This window comes from Cottoperca gobio, chromosome 14 (assembly GCF_900634415.1).
Source record: "Cottoperca gobio chromosome 14, fCotGob3.1, whole genome shotgun sequence".
NCBI lineage: Eukaryota > Metazoa > Chordata > Actinopteri > Perciformes > Bovichtidae > Cottoperca > Cottoperca gobio.
Window position 1 is genome coordinate 12,610,453 of NC_041368.1, and position 19,351 is coordinate 12,629,803.

Here is a 19,351-nt window from a genome sequence, read left to right on the forward strand (position 1 = left end):
AGTTTAGTTGAAGCATCTGGCACTGACAATCTGAAGCTGTGTTGGATCATTTCTGAATATGCATAACAATGACAGCCTTGCAGATGGTGCAGGTATTTTATTACTCTTGCTCAACTGTCTTGCAGATTAAGTCATAGAAATACAATATTTCAATTGTGATTTCGTCTTGCTGAACTTAACTAACTAACTAATAAAAATCATGATTCTTTTTGGCTTAACTGGCCAAAATCTTAAGGCCCAACAGCCTGTGCAAACATATTTAAGAAATTATTAAGCTAAAAAATAATTCCTTAATGTTTTTCCTATGGCAAGGAACTCTTGTATTGTTTCCAGTGTTGAGTATATCCTCCATACTATGACTGGGTTAGGCTAAAACTCCTTGTCATCCTGCATGTTTAATATGTTACAGACATTCTTATCGGCTACATGAAGATGCAGCTTTAATGACGCTGTTGAAGTCAGCCGTGATTCTTCATCTCCACAACTTGAAAGAATATACTACAAAATAAATATGTATCATCCTGAAGTTTCAACAGTGATCCTATTACAATAATCCTAATATGGTTTAAAGCTCGATTGACGTAAAGTCTGCCCAAGCTCTGCCTATTACCCTCTGCAGCCCTCCCCTTGTCTTCGGGGGCTTCAGTCTTCATTATGTGACGTGTCATATAGTTGACAAAAATCTTTTAATTGCTTAACTGTTTTCTTTAATTACAATGCACTGTTTAAATCAGTTTGTCCTTATTTTTACCAAATAAATTCAGAAGTTGTAAACTTAAATGAACTGATGGCTTTTATTTGAGTTGACTAGTTGAGTCTGAGGCAAATGAATCAAACATGATCCTATTTGACAAGAATAGGCTGAAACTGCCCCATCAGCACTGTTTTTTTTTTTTTTAAATGAGCTCATTTACCCAATACTGTAGGACTGTCAAATTGTTTCCCTCCGCCCTGTTGCCTCAGCTCATCGGTGCATCATACAGTGGTTACAAATGGCTGTTGATATAATGCTGCATTTACCAAGAGTGGCAGCCATTTATTCCCTCATCTCCTATTCCTGTGTCATCCATATACTGTATATGAGCATGACGTCACCCATTGGTTTGTGGACGTGCAGCTGAGGAACAGCGAGGCTAGACGTGACCAGGTACGTTTAGCATAACAAATGCTAAGCAACGCCATGGTTACAAACTGTCGCCGAAAACATCCACGGCCTTGATTTTGCATAACTTTAAGCCTTAATATAATTTAAAAACGGGAATTCTAAAAGATTCAACCCACACCCATATAGCGGGAGCGCAAACACAGTTTTTCCTTACCAGGTTGTGAACATGTTCATTCCTGCTGTAAAGTTGTGCAATTGAACATGGGAATGTCTTTTGGAGTCCGACTCAAGTGGCCGTTTGGGGAACTGCAGTGTTTGGCACTTAAACAGTGTCTTAAACTTTCAGGCCCGGGGGTTGATGCTCGGTATCACCCAGTTCATCCTGGCGGACTCTGGGTTGCTTCACTGTATAGTGTGAAAAGAGGATGAGGCCCTTTGGCTGAGCCTACACGTCCAGCCTGACAACTCAAATGTTGCCTCCAATTCTTCTTTTAGCCTCTCACTTATTAATCTTGCTCAGTTTTAGGATTTAAGGGAACATTAAGGCCTCTAAACATCTCTTTTATATAAATCTATTAAAGTCTTTAACACATTAAATGTACATTTACAATCTGTGCAATTAAGTCATAGCTAATTATTATTGTACATGCCTATATCAGTTATTTCCCCAGAATCTTTAAGAAAAGGGAAGACCTGAAGCGTTCCGCTCGCTTTCGCACACCCGTTCAGTTAAAGAAATACCCGGGAGTCGTGCCAATATTTCACACAAGGTATCATGGGTCTTGGAAGAAGAGGATTTTCTTTGAAAGTCATTGTCATTGGTTTGGCTTACTTGTAGCTAACAGTTGAATTTGTATTCTATTGTTTCTGTATGTTGCACTTTTGTTTGGCTTACTTGAAGCTATTGTTCTGCACTTAAAGGATTTCACCCATTTGAAGCTAATGTACTTGCAAGATTCTTGCTGTTCGGAGTTGTATCCTCATGATTGTTTGCACTTATTGTAAGTCGCTCTGGACAAAAGCGTCAGCTAAATGAACTGTAATGTAATACCAGCTCTAAATAACACTATTAATGTCTCTAGAGAGTTATCTTTCCCATCAGATTTTAATGCATAGAGACAATGGAGTTCTGTATCGAGACATTTCAGTTACAGGAGAATACAACATACAGCCATCAGAGCTTTTTAAATGTTTTATTAAAGGGTCCCTTTTTCTTAGCACAGGATAGCAGATGAGAAAGTTCAGTCAAAAATGCAGCAGTCTGTTTTTGGCTTGCTAAGCTGCTTGCTGTCCACAGATGTTGACTAGCAGAGGAGAGCAGCTTGACAGCTGAAGTAATGCATATAGTTTTAACACTCAAAGTGGAAACAAAGCAATATAAAATCCCAAGGCAAGCATTTTCCCTAACACCGCCATTCTGCAAAAGTTTTCACAAACCACTCTGACCATTCAGTTTTAAACATACCCATAAAAGTGTCCCACTGGCAGAGACATTACCTTCTCAAACAGCTTCAGCTGACAGGACTACCTATTATATAACAACAGCTTAAAACTGCCTGGTGATTTGTGTGTCAATTTATCCCATTTTATGCGTGAAGATGCACGCTCAATGCCATTTCAGCTCACGGATGGTTGACATGAACAGATGTTAGGGATGTTCCGGTACTACCATTTGCAAGTCACATGTGAGAGGTTGAGAACAGACCAATTTGTGCTTCTCTACTCGCATGCAACATCGGATGCCTCATCAGATTTTACGCATGTGTGTGTATGTAATTGCTCGTGCATGTAGAAAGGCAAGCGTTACAGAGAACACTCTGTCAGGTTACAGACACTTGACCCTCACCTGTGCTATCTAAGTCAGTAAGGACAAAATACTGTGTGCATCCCTGGCCTTAATGTGAGTATTGAAGGTGCTCTGACCTTGTGCTATGTTCTGTCCCATTTACCCACAGAATACAAGCACATATAGCTGTTCTAAAAGCACGATGGGTATGTAACTGTAGCAAAAGTGAGCAATCACAGCGGCTCTGTGTAATTTAATATTATTTGAAACCACAGGCCTCATACAGTATTCTGTATAGTGTATGTTGTATAGTTATTGGTGTGTGTGTGTGTGTGTGTGTGTGTGTGTGTGTGTGTGTGTGTGTGTGTGTGTTACAGTCTCCCTCCTATACATACCAACTTTCAATACATTCCTCTTGGTATTGTGTGTCATTTGTAGCTGAAAGATCAATACCACTCTCACATCTGTTTGTTGAATATGAAGCTACAGCCTTCAGCCTGTTGGCTTAGCATTAAGACTGAAAACATGAGAAAACAGGCTCTGTCCGAAGGTAACAAAACGGTAATTATTTTGATAATCTATAAATCGTTTAAGTAATTCTTGATGCAACAATGTCAGAAAATGCTGTTTTCAGCCCCTCAAATATGGATATTTCCTGCTTTTATATCAAATTAAACTGAATACATTTGGGTTTTGGACTGACAAAATTAGACATTTAACTGACATCAACTTGGACTTTGAGAAACTCTGACATTTTATAGAACAAACAATTAATCTAGAAAGTAATCGGCAGATTAATCGATAATGAAAAAAATGGTTATTTGCAGCCGGACACATAACCCCCCCGTAAAACTTGTCGTTTTAGAGGTGCTGGCATTCAAATTTTAGCTAGCTGCTAACCTAGATAAATGGATGTAGCTTCATATTTAACAGGCAGACATGGGACTGGTATCACTTTCATCATCTAACTCTCAGCAAGAAAGCGATTAACCTTATTTCCCAAAATGAGGAACTTCAAATGTTCTTGGCTGAGTACATAAAGGTCAAGCAAAAATGAACACACCTCCCTCATTTCTTTGCCTCTTGTTCTAAATAAGTCTAGAGGCTTCTTTAAATCACGCAATCTTACCCCTTCACAATGGGTCTTTAACTACAATGTGTAGCGGGGTCATGTACTGTGTATAATTCACATTAATCTTTTTTCCAAGTTGGATTTTCAGCTTGACTATGTATGCACGCTAACTTTCTTGATGAGAATTCTGGGTGTCCTTACACATCTTACCTCCTCCTCAGAATGTGTAGAGTTGTCACAAGATGGAGTCACTCAGACGGTTTTAATGAACTGAATATTTTTCCAGACAACTTGTTCCTGTTTTGTCCTCATGAAGCAGAGCACCACTCACATCACTAACTTTTAACATCCTGTAATGTTGCACGCCATCTTTCAGCTGTATTTTTGTATGTCATCCCTTGTGTCTGCTGGCTGGCAGTGGAGTGTGGATATTGCAGAGTTGAGGGTGGAGGGACGAGGTGGCATTCAACCAACAGTGAGCGCTACATAAAGCCTTTATCACACCTAAACGGCTCCGTCTCCCAAAGCCAGAGTGAGATAAGCACTGCCCATTCATCTGTAATGATGTGGAAGCAAGAACCAACTGAAGTGAGTTGAGAGGGAAAGGCTAACTCTGGCACAGTGGGGATGGCTGAAAAGGGTGCAGGGCAAATGTGGTTTGCCTTGTTCACTCCTCAAAATTATGTGTTTATTTTGTGTTCTCTGTGGATTCAAGTTCATTACAAGATGAGTGTTGTTTTACACTTCAAAGTACTGTAATTATCGGCAAGATGAAATGTGAAGCAGGGGCCACATTACACCATGGACTACAATAACATTTTTGTAATTAGACCAAATATTCTTAGACAGTTAACCCTGCCTTCACATGGTCATAGCTTCTGTTCTCAAGTAATAATTTCAAAACCTTGAAGTTCAAGTTCTTCCTAGTTGGACACATACTGGAGTTCATGTTCAACTTCTAAATTGACAACCTGCATCCCCATTGACATTATCCTCTCGCACGGCTAATGCCGCCACAACCTCGGCCTCTCTACACTGCATTCTTTCGGCTGAATATCATTTTCAGCAGTTGGAAACGTAGCTAGTTTGCAATACAAGCAAAGAGAACAAGGAAGTTCTGTCTTTGTATGGCATCTGGAACACACCCCTGGCTACACAGAGAAAGCCAAGGTGAATTAACCTGTAGTCATTCCTTGCCTCCAACTGCGTCACTGTCACGTCAAATGACAGCGCTGGATGCAGGAAGAACAACCCATTTTGCAGCTGCAAACTCTGCTTTCTCTGTCAATATAGCACACACTGGGGCGTCCTGGTAGCTCACCCGGTAGCACAGGCGACCCTCATATAAAGGCTAAGTCCTTACCACAGCGGCCACTTGTTCGAGTCCGACCTGTGGCCATTTGCTGTATGTCATTCCCCTTCTTTCTCTCTCCCCCTTTCACAATCTGCACTTCTCACTACCATAAAGGCATGAAAAGCCCAAAAACATAACTTTAAAAAAAATATAGCACACACTGATGAATTTATTTCTTCAATCAACTACATTTACTATCAACACTGATTGGTCGTCCACATAAGTGGCATATTTTCCCTTTAAAAGCAGATTAAAATGTAACCAATGTATTATTTATAACTTGATCGATTTCCAAACCTACCATACTACCTTTGGCTCTTTCCATAGTTGTTTTACCCGTCTCCCCTGAGTGATGTGCTCACAATTATACAAGTCTAAATGCAGCTGCGTGAATGCACCCAAATTGTGTTTGGGAGGCATTACACGAGCCGCTTTTGTACATGTGATGTAGATGGTTATTTGCATATTCAACGAGCACGTGAAATTTTACAGAAGTTGAATTTCAGACACCTGTCAGTTGTGAGGTGCAATCTGGATACAAGACACTGATCCTAGACAGGGCCTTTAGAAAATCAAGAGTCTAGCCCGACTGGCAAACAGCAAGCTACTTACAGTAAAGTGGTGATAATATGCAGCCCACAAATGTCACTACAACTGTGTAAAGATTGATAATGTAGGCAAATGGCATTACAGTGGCAGAAAATAAAATATATGCAAAGAGAAAAACTATGTCTCTTTATGTTGTTGGCAAAGTAGCAAAGAGCTAGCTGGCTAACATGGCAGTTGAAACACAGGTACAATAACAAAGTGACAACATAATGGCATATTTTGGTTTTCTTAATTGGTTTCATATTTAATGAAGATTAATACTTTTATATACACCTTTTCATTTGCACTGCTTTATCAGCAACAGTGATTGTTGCTCATTGTTTGCTTCATTTTATTGGTTCTGTGCATGAAGTCTGCATAGTGGCTTCTTTGTACATTCGGCACCGGTGTTATGGTTATTCTAACATTATTCACAACGGAAGTATTCTTTAGTGAAACAACTTTACTGTGAGTGGTTAAATTCTCACTGACATCAATATTGTCAAGTCGAACCAATTATCTTCAAGACCACTAAATCACATGATATAACCCTTGGTGTCTATTGTGGTAGACAGAATAGCAAACTTTAGCCTCAGGGTAATATAAATGTATTACATCTGCAGTCAAGTGTCATTATTCCTTCTTTTTTTGAGCTAACAGACACTTCATCTTAAATAAAGTCATCTTAGCCATATTGTCCTCTTGTGCCTTTTAAAACACACTGACGGAGCTTAAAGAGCACAGCTATTCACGCACACTGACTCAAACCTGCAACCTGTCTGTGTCTTCCAGGTGTAATTGGCTTCCTGACTGCAGCTCTGGACCCTTCAGGAGTTCCAAAGAGGAAGACGGATGAGGCCACAGAGTCTACCTGAGAATGCTACCTGTCCCTCCGCTTCACCATGTCACCCTAGGAAAACCGTTAACCTGTCCCCTTCCACAAATCCTCTTTTTTCCTTTGTTATTTCCCATAACCCACTGAGTTTGTGATCCCTCTCTACATACAGCTGAAGTCCTATTGATATGACTAAACAAGCCTTTATTTTGGACATGTTGTTTTTTCCTCTCAATGCTGCCAGCCACCAAGGCTATGGTGGGAAGCGTCATTTTACTTCTCAGCAGGTTGCTAATCACTGTCTGCTGTGGCTCTTGGGACTAGTGCTACACCTCACCCTTTCCTCATGTCAACGGGTTGACCTGAAATACCCCATAGTGTCCACAGGCTATGGAAAGATACGTGGTATCAGGAAGGAGCTCAACAATGAGATCTTGGGCCCCGTGGAACAGTACTTAGGTGTGCCGTATGCCACCGCACCCGTCGGTGAGCGCCGCTTCCAGCCTCCTGAAGCTCCGGGCTCCTGGCAAGAGATCCGCAATGCCACCCAATTTGCACCAGTGTGTCCCCAGAATGTCCACGGGGTTTTACCTGAGATCATGTTACCAGTGTGGTTCACAGACAACCTGGATGCTGCAGCGACCTATGTTCAGAACCAGAGCGAGGACTGCCTTTACCTCAACATCTATGTACCCACTGAAGATGGTGAGTGAGAAAATCTCTCATGCTAGATATCGGAGGAGATGAAGTTAGTCTTAGCCATTAACTGAAATCACATAAAGTGAGTGTTGTCTAGAAATCCCCTGCAGTAACTAGCTAGCATTACCAACGATAACACAACTACTGTGTTAAGGGTAGGAAAACTAATGTCAGTGTAGCAGCTGGATTAAAACAAATATAGAAAATATATTACATTGCCAAAGACAATCTTGTTTCTTATTTTTTGTAAATTACATGGTTTTAAAATGTGTCCAAATGTAATCAAATTACCTCATTATAGTAAAGTCTGTGTTATCTAGAAAGCCCTCACAGTAACTAGCTAGTATTACCAATGCTAACATAACTGCAACAGAGTTGTGCTGTTTTGTACATTCAGTAGCCTTACTTGCTTGTCTATTTCTAATTTTAAAAGGTTAGTACGTCAGAGAAGACTTGCATAACATAACTGTCCATGAACATTGTTTTTGAAACTATAGCAAAAAGAAAAGAGTTCATCTAGTGTTATCTAATCTGCCACATTTCTTTGTTCTTTCACTTCTGAGCAAAAAACAAAAACAAAGTGAAGAAACTCTTGTAGTAACAAAACCTCAATTAATACATTTAAGAATCCTTAAAATTTACATTTTTATATTACATTTCTGTTATTACTGAATTTTCCCTCTAATTTGGTGGGTAAAATCAGAAGAAATGTCATTTTCAATAAACAGTTCCAACTAAAACTTCAAATAAATTATGACATAGAAATAAATAAATAATCAAAGACAACATCATCAAACCCACAGGCAGTGTGTGTGGTCTTATAATATGACACTGGAACAGCTCCTGGAACCAATTGCAGTCTATATGCAGTAAACATGCTAGCTGGGCTTCCCATGTCGGTCATGTGACCCCCACCTTGCCAGTTGTAGAGGTCCATTCGAAAGTATATAAAAAAGGCATGGAGTACTAATATTTGGCAACAAGAAAGCTGGAATAACCCGCATATATGATATCAGTTTGCTGAAAGACTAATCTTCACTATACTGGAATTAGGCTTTTTTACATACTCTTCAGGTTTGTATTGCGTGGAAGCTGCACTGTGGATAATGTAGTTGGGCTTGGAATGCTGTTGTAGCAGCTAGATTAGGAGAACATATAACAAATACAATACATTGCCAAAGACAACCTTGTTTAGGCCTACTGGGGTAAAATTAGCCCAAAACTGAAGATCAATATAATGCAAAACCTCCACCTCTTCATGGGCTATCTGGGTGTACTTCTTTCGTTAATGAATCAGTGGAGAGCGTTTGAGAAAGCAGATGGGCAGGTAAAAGAACACAGGATCAAAGTGTAACTTTGGAGGCAAAGCATATGCTACTGATGATAGCAAGCAAGGCTAATGATAAAATGTAAAAAAGTCTATGATTAATGGGCTCACCTGAGAGTTGTTTGAGTACGCAAGAAAACACATGTTTTTGCATTACTGCTCTTATACTGTATAAAGTCTAACTCTAGGATTAGTCGAGTGGTGCACAGCATTGTTGTATTTTAGCACTAAAGCTGAAACCTACTTAGCTAGATTGTGTCAGTGTATCAGATTATTTATTTTGTTGATGAATGCTCTAAGGACCAACAAAAAGATGAAAAAAGATTAAGTGTTACTGCAGTATAAAGTGAAACCAGAGCACCAGAGATGCTGTGAATAAGAAATTAGGAACAGGGATTGTAAGAACAATTGAATGTCTAGTAATTTGAACTACTTTTAAGAAAGTGTACATACATGGATAGAATGAGAGCCCTGTGGTTACTGTGTGTATGTTGTACAATATGTCACATACTCACCGAGAGGCTGATGTAGAGTCTCCTGTGTTATTCCCAAGGGACAAGGTGTGCAAATGAGTGAGACTGTTTTAACATGTAGCCCTGTCTGCTTGTCAGAATCTGTCACTTATTGTCAGGGGTCACTGCATACACAAGGCTGATGCTGTCCCCAAGGATATGTTTTGCCCTGTGTGTGAGAGAGAAATGGAGACTGAAGGAGACTTAAGTGCCACTGAAACTCAAACACAACACATTTTGCACGTAACTGCTGTCACAAGCTAGCAAATAGTCACTTGGTCAGAAGTACCAGCTCCAGTAGGTACCAGTATTTTGCTATAACATTACATTTTTTATGACTAAATAAACAACAATCAAAAGTAAAGTTAGTCATTGTTATTATATTGCATTTCCTGTGACTACTTCATAATAAAAGTCAACCTGTGTTTTGTCAGTGAAATGCTTTTAATGTAAAGCTGCAGCAGTAGGCAATGTTCGGTTTGCATCAGCAATAGCTTAATACAACATTTCTTCTGGGAATGTCGTCACAGACTTTCAGTTCGTAATACTGTGAATATATACATTATACAATACTTTCATCAGGCATAACAAAAAAAACACAATGAAGTGCAAAACATAATTGAATTATTACAATGTAAATGTAATTATTACATTTTATATAATGCACTTTATTTATATTATCATTACATTGTAATATATATAATATAATAAGCATTATTGCCTTGTTGTCAACATCGGTGGACAACCTGGATTGTGTACCACGGGACTCTTTAATCCTCTCTAACAGTTGTGCCTCAATGTCTTCTACTATTTCATCGATTCGCCTGGTTATGGTGCCGACAGAGGAGCCTGTGCTACCTTTTTAACTGCGGCCTCTCCTAAAGGTTCACGGCCAATGTCCTTAGCAGCAGGCAGGATCAATTCTTCACCAAGAGTAAAGTGCTTCTTAGCTTTAGCAATGCGGTTAGCCACTAAGAACGATGCTCTCACTGCAGACACATTTGATGAAGTGGTGGCCTTCAATAATTGCTTTTGTCCTTCGTGTTCACGTCTTTTTCTTTCAAAAAACTGCAAAGGCTTGTCTTTTAATGCACCGTGCTTGGTCTCCATGTGGCGAAGCAGTTTTGAAGGTTTCAGGGCTTCGTTGGAGAGCCGGTCGCCACATATACAGAGCGGGCTTGTAGCGTGGGAATCACCTGATGCGATGAATCCATCATTTAAGTAGGACTCTTGCTATTTTCTTGTAAATGCAGCTTTCTTTTTGTTGGTAGTGTTGGAGTCTTCAACTTCTACTATCATTGGGTCTTTCCCCCATTTCAAAGAAGCTCTCCAGCGACGTTTGTTTTTTTACTAATTTATTTTAGCTTGTGGGCTTATAGGTGCATGAAAAAACTGCAACTTAGAAAAGTGCTGGAAAGAGGTGCGGATGGAAGTGGTAATTTTTCAAAATAAAATACCCTGCAGACTAATGTAAATAAATATTTCCAACACAAAAATATTTTATTCTGGTCCGTGGCCCGGTGGTTGGGAACCTCTGCCCAAGTGGATTAATCTCTTATTTCCTCCCCCCCTACAACAGTTTGGGGGTTCTTGGCCTGAAAAACGTTGAAGACCCCTGGTCTAGTATTTTGGTTTATGGCCAAATACATTCAAAACTAATGACAATATCAGTGTCTGTATTTTGCGCTAAGTAGCAATTGTCATGGTAAAATGCTAATCTAAGATGGCAAACATTATACCTTCTAAACATCATGTTAGCATTATCAGTGAGAGCATGTTAGCATGCTGATGTTTTCATTTAGCTCAAAGCACTAACTGTGCCAAACTCTGGCCTCTAAGAGCTGCTACTGTATCTGTACAGTCTAAAGGCCCTGTCACACATATCCGTATGACAGAAACGTATACATATGAAATATCGACAATAGGTTTATAGAAATTAAGGGTAAGTTGTGATCGTTTGAAGGACACAGACGACACGCCGAACACACCAGACATACGGCCCTGTCACACAGTTCCGTATGGCAGAAACATGACGGGGTATATGAAAATTAGCTCAAAATTTGTAAGAGTCCAAATACGTCCAACTTTTCCACAGAGGTGTTGTAGCTGATGTATACATAACAAATTATTATACGTATGTCACTTACTTATTTAAAACGTATCAGAGAGTCTGGCCAACGGAGCTGGAAAAGTGCCATCTGGTTCACGTCATGCTGATGCTGGTGAACGGCTAAAATGCTGTACGCTAGCTGTACTGTAGAAACACGTTTAATAAGTTACTCCGTCGTCAGGCATCATCTTAACATAGGGTAGGAATAGGGTATCCACTCGTTATCAATAAATTGGCTGTAGGATTCACCGTCAGCCGACGTAGCCTATATCTAACGTACCTCTAACGTAGTCACGTAGGTATTTACGTACTATATTTACGTAGGTAAATATTCACCTACGTATTCCGTATTCACGTATGTCTAATGTAACGTCTGCATATCTTATGAAGCACACGTCGGGTACGTCCGGTAATTTTGAACATGCTCAAAACATCAGCGTTCAACAACGCACCCCAGCGTAACACGGTGAGCTCTTAACGAATACTACTTATACCTTACCTTATATCAACGTAAACCAGCGTGTTGCCGATATTTCGTATACGCCATATTTTTGTATACGTTATGCATTTGTTGGGTATTCGTCTGATACATTTTGTATTAGTAAGTGATACGATATCAATAGGCTAGACATGCGTATCTGTATATGTTCACTTTTCCGATCTGATCCAATGAAAAGTTGGACGTATTTGGACTCTTTAGCTGTGTTTTAGGTACACTCAGCTGTTTAGCTAGTAGTAGTAGCTCACTAACTTGGTACCAGTAAGTGATAGTCAAACACGTTTAAAGGGAGAATGTTGGCTTTGTGTTGTGCTGTGTTTGGCATTATGCAGTTGCATTGCCGCTCTTGGCGGATGTAGGTGGGCCAAAATGAATTGGCAGCACAAAGTCATACTGCCTGGATCAAAATGTTTTGGTGCCAATTTCTGGCCTGCACAACTTGATTTTGACACATTAAATCTCGATAGTACATTATGTATTATCTTCCCATTCTACCTTAAGTCGTGCCTCTATCTGATATATCTGTTTCTGACCTAGAAATACTCTCACTGAGCATGTGCTCTCCATTATTCTTTGGACAAAGGAAAATTCAAAGCTCTCCTTTATTTTTGCATCTGTTCACTCTTCCTGCTCTCTCCTCCCTGAAATCATCCCTGCCTCTCCTCCATCTTTATGCAGATGGCGGTAGAAGGGGTCACTGTTCTGAATGCAAATGAGCTTTGTGCCCTTCCCCAGCAGGCCACAATGTAGCCTGCTGCTACTTCAAATGAAATTCAAATAGCTCCTTAGAATAATGTAAATAACACAAATGTTCTTGCGGATTGAACAGTGAATTGTATGCTCTGCCTTTATCTCCCTCTTGCTCCCTACCTCCCTTTTACACTGTTCGATCCAAACTCTCCTGTGTGGCCAGGCTGCTAGGCACGAACACTGTCTCACTGCATTCCTGTTTCCTCAGGACAGTCCTCAGCCGAAGATCCTTCATTTGTATTGCCGCTAGAGCAGCCATTTACCATGCTCTTTATTAAAAACCATATTTTAGGAGCCAGGACATTGGAGGCAAGGATGGAGCTGGGGCTGGGGGCACAGTAGAAGAGACGGAGAGCAGAAGGATAGGACTGCATGTGCTGGGAGCTGCTGCCTGGATGCAGGGGGGTTGAACCGAAGCTGTGTCTGACACCTTGTCAAGCAGACAGGCCGCCATAGACATGACATACTGCAGCTTCATCCCGTTTACTGCACTGAGGAAATGGAGAGGGACAGGAGACAGCTTGCGCTCTGGCCACTAGCTCACTGAACCGAACAGAAACGCTGTTGACTGAGAGATGGAGCTGCATTAGGTCAAACAGTACTGGGACAAGCCAAGCCAAATGCTCCTGTGCAGGCCAATGCATTTCAGTGACCAGTGGCCCATTACATCATGTGACAGTCAACCTACCGGCAGGCTTCTCTACCGAGGCAGAAGGGAAAGATGTTTTTTTAGAAGTGTGTGTTTCCCTTTGGCTACATCCTACTTTTTACTCTAATCCGTTCTAGTATTTCTTTAAACTTCTCTCTGAAGTTTGTTGACAGAAATTATTAAGACCTACAGTAGAGACTGATGTGAGCATTTATTTCAGTGCAAATCATATAAAACGATTATATTATATGATCTTGGCCACATTAGCTTGTAGGAATGCTATCTATTTCTGTAGAGGAATGCCAGAAGTAAGATAGCCACAAGATACTGACAACTACTGAACCTATTTATCCATTAATCAATGGAAATATAGTTGACAAAAAGTCTGATATTTTAGTAATTGTTTAACTCATTATCAAGCCCAAATCTCAGATGTTAAGCATAGCTGATTTTCCCAGTTTCATATCATTTTAAATTCAATCAGGTTTTTTTTTAGCCATGGTAGCCATCGCTCTTGTCGGTCCACCACTTTGGTCCCGCCTGAAATATTTCAACAACTATTGGACTGATATTTGGTACACCCATTCAGGATACATTGTATCAACATATTATTTTATAATGAGAATAATCCTAAACAGAACAGTACTTCTGTTTATGTACGGTGCCCTTGTGAAGTCTTACGGTGATGGTCCGTTACAAAGTGCGACTATCTGTTTGAGCTGAGCTTATCCTCACATATAGGTTAGCTCTTTATTAGGCGTTACAGAACAAATGAAATCAGAGTAGTTTCCATTAAGCGGCGAGGTGTGGTGTTAGAGTGGTGCTAAGTAGTGGGGAAGTGCAAGACGGAGGACTTATGTGCCTTTCTATCCATTACCGGTCTGTCTACCTGTCTGCTCTGTAGCCCAGGACCAACTACTGTAACATCTCCCTCCATGGTGGGAAGTGTTATCCGGATCAGGCGCCTGTATGGTGGTACTCGGGGGATGCAGCAAATCCATTCAGCATTGATCCTTTTCCATTTAGACTGAAGATAAACATTTTATATCAGGAAAGCATATTCATATAGAGGGGTGGGAGAAAATTCAGCATTACAATGGCAGAGTGCAGTGATGCTCTCTGTCTCCGAGACGCACAGCACTGTCAAAAGGGTGTCGGCCGTCACTTCACTTGGAGGTTTCTTCGGAAGAGTATTAGGCCCAAGCATAAGGAGGAAGATTTCTTTTAATTTTGTATTTCGAGAATAAACTTTCAGAATATGTACTAATGCTAGTAGTTTGATTTATTCTTAAAAGTTTAATGTCAACATTTTGACTTTATTCTCCGAAGGCAAATTGTTTAATCTTACCCCTGTTTATTGTTATGCCTTGCACTGCTACTGAACATTTTACGTTATTCTTTATATTTTAACTTTATTCTCTACATTTTGACTTGATTCTCGAAATGCAAGACAAAACAAAAAATCTTTCTCCTAATTTGTTCTCGCTTGTACCTGGCCCTAATACTCTTCCGTAGGTTTCCAGCAGAGTGGTAGAAACAGACATGTCAGCATCACTCTGGCAGAGTGATAAACCCCCTGGCAACCCTAGTATTCTTTAAAATAAGAGACTGCTACGCCTCCCCGCCGGAGAGCAGGGAATGTGCTGCTGTGTGGGTACGAGGGGGGCAGCAACAGCTGATAAGGACACTGTTAACATGCTTTGTTGTGTGTGTGTGTGTGTGCGTGTGCGTGAACGTGAGTGTGTATTAATGGCTTTCTTTAAGACGTGCGTATGTAGACAATGACTGAGAACACAAAACGCAGCGGTAATTGCGGGCTGATGGAAAGCTCCACTGACAGAAACCAAGAAAAAAACAAACTAATGGGATGCTTATCAGTTAAGACTTACAGAGGTTGACGCGCCAGGGCATTGGTTGGTCACTATGATAAATGTTTTTTATTGGCTGTGCTCTATGGAGCATTTAACTGACGTTACCATTAAAGCTTAATGTGGGGCTCTTTGACCTTGGTGAGGGGAATCCTGTCACAAGCCCTTGCAGACGGTGTAAATATCAAAAACAGCTCGCTCTTTGCTAATTTGGTAGGAAAGACTCACATTTCAGGCGGTATGCCAGCATTTCTCTATCTGCATACATGGTCACATGTATTCAGGATGAGTATCTTTGCCTGCCCTTGTGTGTCTTCTGTGTTTTGACAGTCGAGTCTCGTGCGGGGACGTTTTGCCTCAGGACCGCAACACTGTCCTGAGCTGGAGCAGGATACAGAGAGTCTTGGCATTCCTTCTCCTTTTCTGACCGAAAAGAGTGATGGCTTGTTTCTGCTCATTGATTTTCCCTTACAAAGCAGCAGAGTGTCAGGACTGATAGGGAGAAGGGTTGAGGAGAAGTGGCCTCTGGGGTCATTTCAAGGCAGTGCGTGACTAGATCCTGAGCAGTTAAAACAGATGAGTTTGGGGTTATCTTTTGAAGAAACGGGGCGTAAAACCTTTTTGCGCGCAGCTGTACATAGCCACTGAAAAGTAACAGAGCATAACATATAATCTTTTAGTATTTTTCTCTTTTAATCTCTTGTTTTTCTGTACATGCAATCTTTTTGAATTTTGTCTTTTGTCTCCCCCCCACCTCCCTTTTTTCTGAACCATAGGTCCGCTAACAAAAAAACATGACGAGTCTACAATGAACAGACCAAGGGATGAAGGTATTTTATTTGCATTATTTTTGTGCTCCATTTTACAAGCTCCGTCGGGATTGTTGTGTTAGCATCTGGACTAATAATCACCTTAGACTCATGTGCACATCACATTGTCTAATGTAAACTGCTTTTATTAGCACACAAATCTGCCATTCCTTCTTGCCGGCACACTTTTAGCTAAAACACATTAGCTGCTCCATACAAAGTAGTTGTTCTTCGTTCCCCCTGTCACAAGTGCTGCGTTTTGGGTACTTGCACAGGGAGCTAATTTACTTTCCCTTCTCGGTTGCGATGTGGTTGATCAACCACACGCTGATGTTCTGACTATCCTGTGTGATGCATCACTGGAAATCAATATTCAGTTATTTTTCACCTGCGCTTTTATTCTTGCAATAAACTCCTTATGAAATGCTCTGCTGAATTATTGTCCTTCATAATGTTGTTGGGCTTTCTCCAAGTCTTCATTTTATAAAGAAGGAAAAACTGGAGGATTTCTGCATATTTCTGCTACTGCTGTACATTTTCAAGTTCACTGCAGCAGTCAAATGAAGATGTTCTCACTACACTTTACTGATGCAGCCAAAATCTATGCAGACAGTGTGCATCTGTGCGTGTGTGTGCATGTGCCCAGACATACTGTATATTACATAGCATTATGCACACATAGAGTGCATTGCATTTTCATTTGTGCATCGTGTGTCTACTCGAGCGCAGTACATGCGAAAATCTACGCCTGAGTGCATGAGTTCTAATTTGTGCCAATGTGTGTGGTTTTTCTTTTTTTTCTTTCTTTTTTTTTATTTTGGGCTCTGTGCTATTTGGGTATTGAATTCTCTCTCCCTTGCATCTCTAATTGCTATGGTTTAAAAAGAGACAGATGTAGCTAATCCAATTGTGTGGTTTCTTAACGGTGAAAACAGAAGGAAGGATTCATGCAGGATTGCCTTGGAGAGGAGCAGAATGATAGAATAGAGATGAAAGAAAAGGAAAAGCTGAGCACTGCGAGAGCACAGGGGAGGGCAACGAGGGGGAGAGAAGGGGAAAGAATAGTCATAATGAAGACAAGTGCATGATGAAATGACATTTACAAAGCTTTGAAAGTGAGAGAGATGTAGAGAGAGAGAGATTGAGAGGGTGGATGAGTAGGAGACTGGTAGAGCTTGACATTTATGCCGACACCTGATGGATCTTGACAGGATCAGGGGGGCTCGGGTTGGCCTGAATTCCTCACGTAATTGTTCAGGTATGGATTGGACGCAGGTTTCCCAACATCTTTGGAAAAATACTATTATGAGCATCTTGGTTTTTTTTTGTTTTTTGTTTTTAAAGTTATTTGCAAGAGTCTGCACTGCTTGTGCGTGGGGTTTTGGATGCACACAAATATTCAAGTGCTGAGTCAGGCTGAAACTTTTATGCCCCAAATCAATTGAGATTTCCATAAGAGTATGAATGAGAGAGGAAGCAGAATAATGGAGAAGCAGTATCTATTGGGAGGTAAGCCATTGCATTGAGAATAGAAGGGAGATGAGAGTGGATTTTGAGGAGGATAGTATCAGGTTAGGTAGGAAAGAGAGGAGTGAATAATGTGCCAGTGTTTTGGTGGCAGGCAGGAAGGACAGTGAGCTCCTTGTTGGCCATATAGGCCTTGGATTTGGGCTGAGTGAAACACTTTCCCCCTGCGACCCTGCACCCCTAATCACCCCTCTGTTTGTGCTGAGCCCCCTCCAGTCATTGTGCCATGTCCGTCATTTCAACCCCAACCTTCATCCTTTTAAATGTATTTTATTTTAGTATACTTTTTTGCACAAAAGTGATTATCTCATGCAAATGGTGTCTTAAGTTTTTTCTTTAGAGTTCGCCTACCCAAACAAATGCCTTCTTTCTTGTTTCGAATGTCTTCTCACCAAAACACCTATGACACCATATGTCCAGTTTAAAAAAAGAATATATATATATAAACCAGACAAATATTATTTTTAGGCTTTCCTGATGAACGTCTACAGGCCCCACAAATGTTGTCAGAATAAAGTGGACACGTGATGAGATATAGACTGTTGGAAATGTTCTTCTTTTCCTTTCCACCTTCCATTAAGGCATTGTAGGTATGCATGAGCTTTTTATCTTTTATTACAAAATGAATGGACTATTTATTGCCATTTAGTTAGTTTTTTTGGCGTACTCCTAGCCTCTTCTGGGATTAGCAAATATTTCAGTTATAACTTTACATTTTTCAGAGATTTCGTTGGTTCTGATTTATTAGGGGAAAAAATCTTTTCACTCTCTCTTTTATTCACAATATGATAATTTACAAAAGCTGAACGTGAAAGAAAAAGAGTTTTGCAGTCAAAGATTTGAGTTTAGTTTCATAGCTTTGCACGTTATACAGTAATGACCTTGATGTCACAGGAAAACTACATGATTACTTTGTGTATTCTCAGAGGTAAAACAGCTTAAATGCATTGGCGCTCTATGAAAAGCTCAACAGAGCTGTAGTTGTTAAATGCATAATTGGCTGATCCATCTTATTTAAAATTGCAAGCTGCTCGATTTTTACTGTCCAGTACAGCAATAGATTCCAATTTAACTTAGACAAAAGAAACACACTATCGTGTTTCAGGAAAGGCAATGAAAGAAAGCCTCAAGGGGAAAATACATTTTCTGGTCAAGGCGAGTGGAGTAGAGGATAGCTTGGAAAGGGGGCTCCCTATTAAATGCACTATCTGTGATCCAAATGTAAACAAAACAGTAGAAACTCTCCTGTCAGTACTCAACTCAAGATTATTTATATGGTACTTTACACCCAATACTGTGGATCCATTTAATTTACAGCACACAGAGAAAAACAAAAACTACCAAATGTATTGACAGGCCACTAAACTGCTATTAAAGGGGAATATCACAGATTTTACACAGTACTGCTGCATATAAAAAAAAAAAAGTTCCAGTTGCTTCAGAGGGAGCTGCGTGAAATCTGATAATTCCGATAAAGTGATGTCACTTGTAGGTTGCGGCTGAAGTCCACAAGTTTGAAATTGTAAAGTGTGAAGTAAGGCTGCAAAAACGAATCGAGTAAATCGATTAAAACCGATTGATAAAAAAATTGGCAACGAAATCGATAAATTGGGTCATGATGTTTGGCATGTGCTGTGGCAACGTCTCCTAAGCATCCATGCTCCTAATGTAGGGGCAATAAGCCAGCTAATGCCCGCCTTATGTATCTAACGTGATGAATTACAGGAAGTGGCGCGTCATCTTTGTCGCTGTATTTGAAAATTGGATGAAGCAGAGACTACTGTGGCAACAAGTGAAGAGGCAAACGCACGATTTACACACAACCCTAACCGACAGAAATACCTTTTTGTTTGTCTTTGTG

At 40.3% G+C, this 19,351-nt stretch overlaps 1 protein-coding gene across 2 annotated transcripts in view; it reads left to right on the forward strand.

Moving 5' to 3' along the window:
* Positions 1-19,351, forward strand: part of nlgn2b (neuroligin 2b) — a 74,040-nt gene that overhangs the window by 21,754 nt on the left and 32,935 nt on the right. Inside the window, exons 2-3 of one of the 2 annotated variants that reach the window (XM_029447802.1) lie at positions 6,698-7,445; positions 15,931-15,984. In XM_029447802.1, coding sequence (XP_029303662.1) covers positions 6,929-7,445; positions 15,931-15,984 — 571 coding nt within the window. In that variant the 5' untranslated portion in view covers positions 6,698-6,928. The remainder of the gene's footprint in view (positions 1-6,697; positions 7,446-15,930; positions 15,985-19,351) is intronic. The other variant, XM_029447803.1, reaches the window with a different exon arrangement.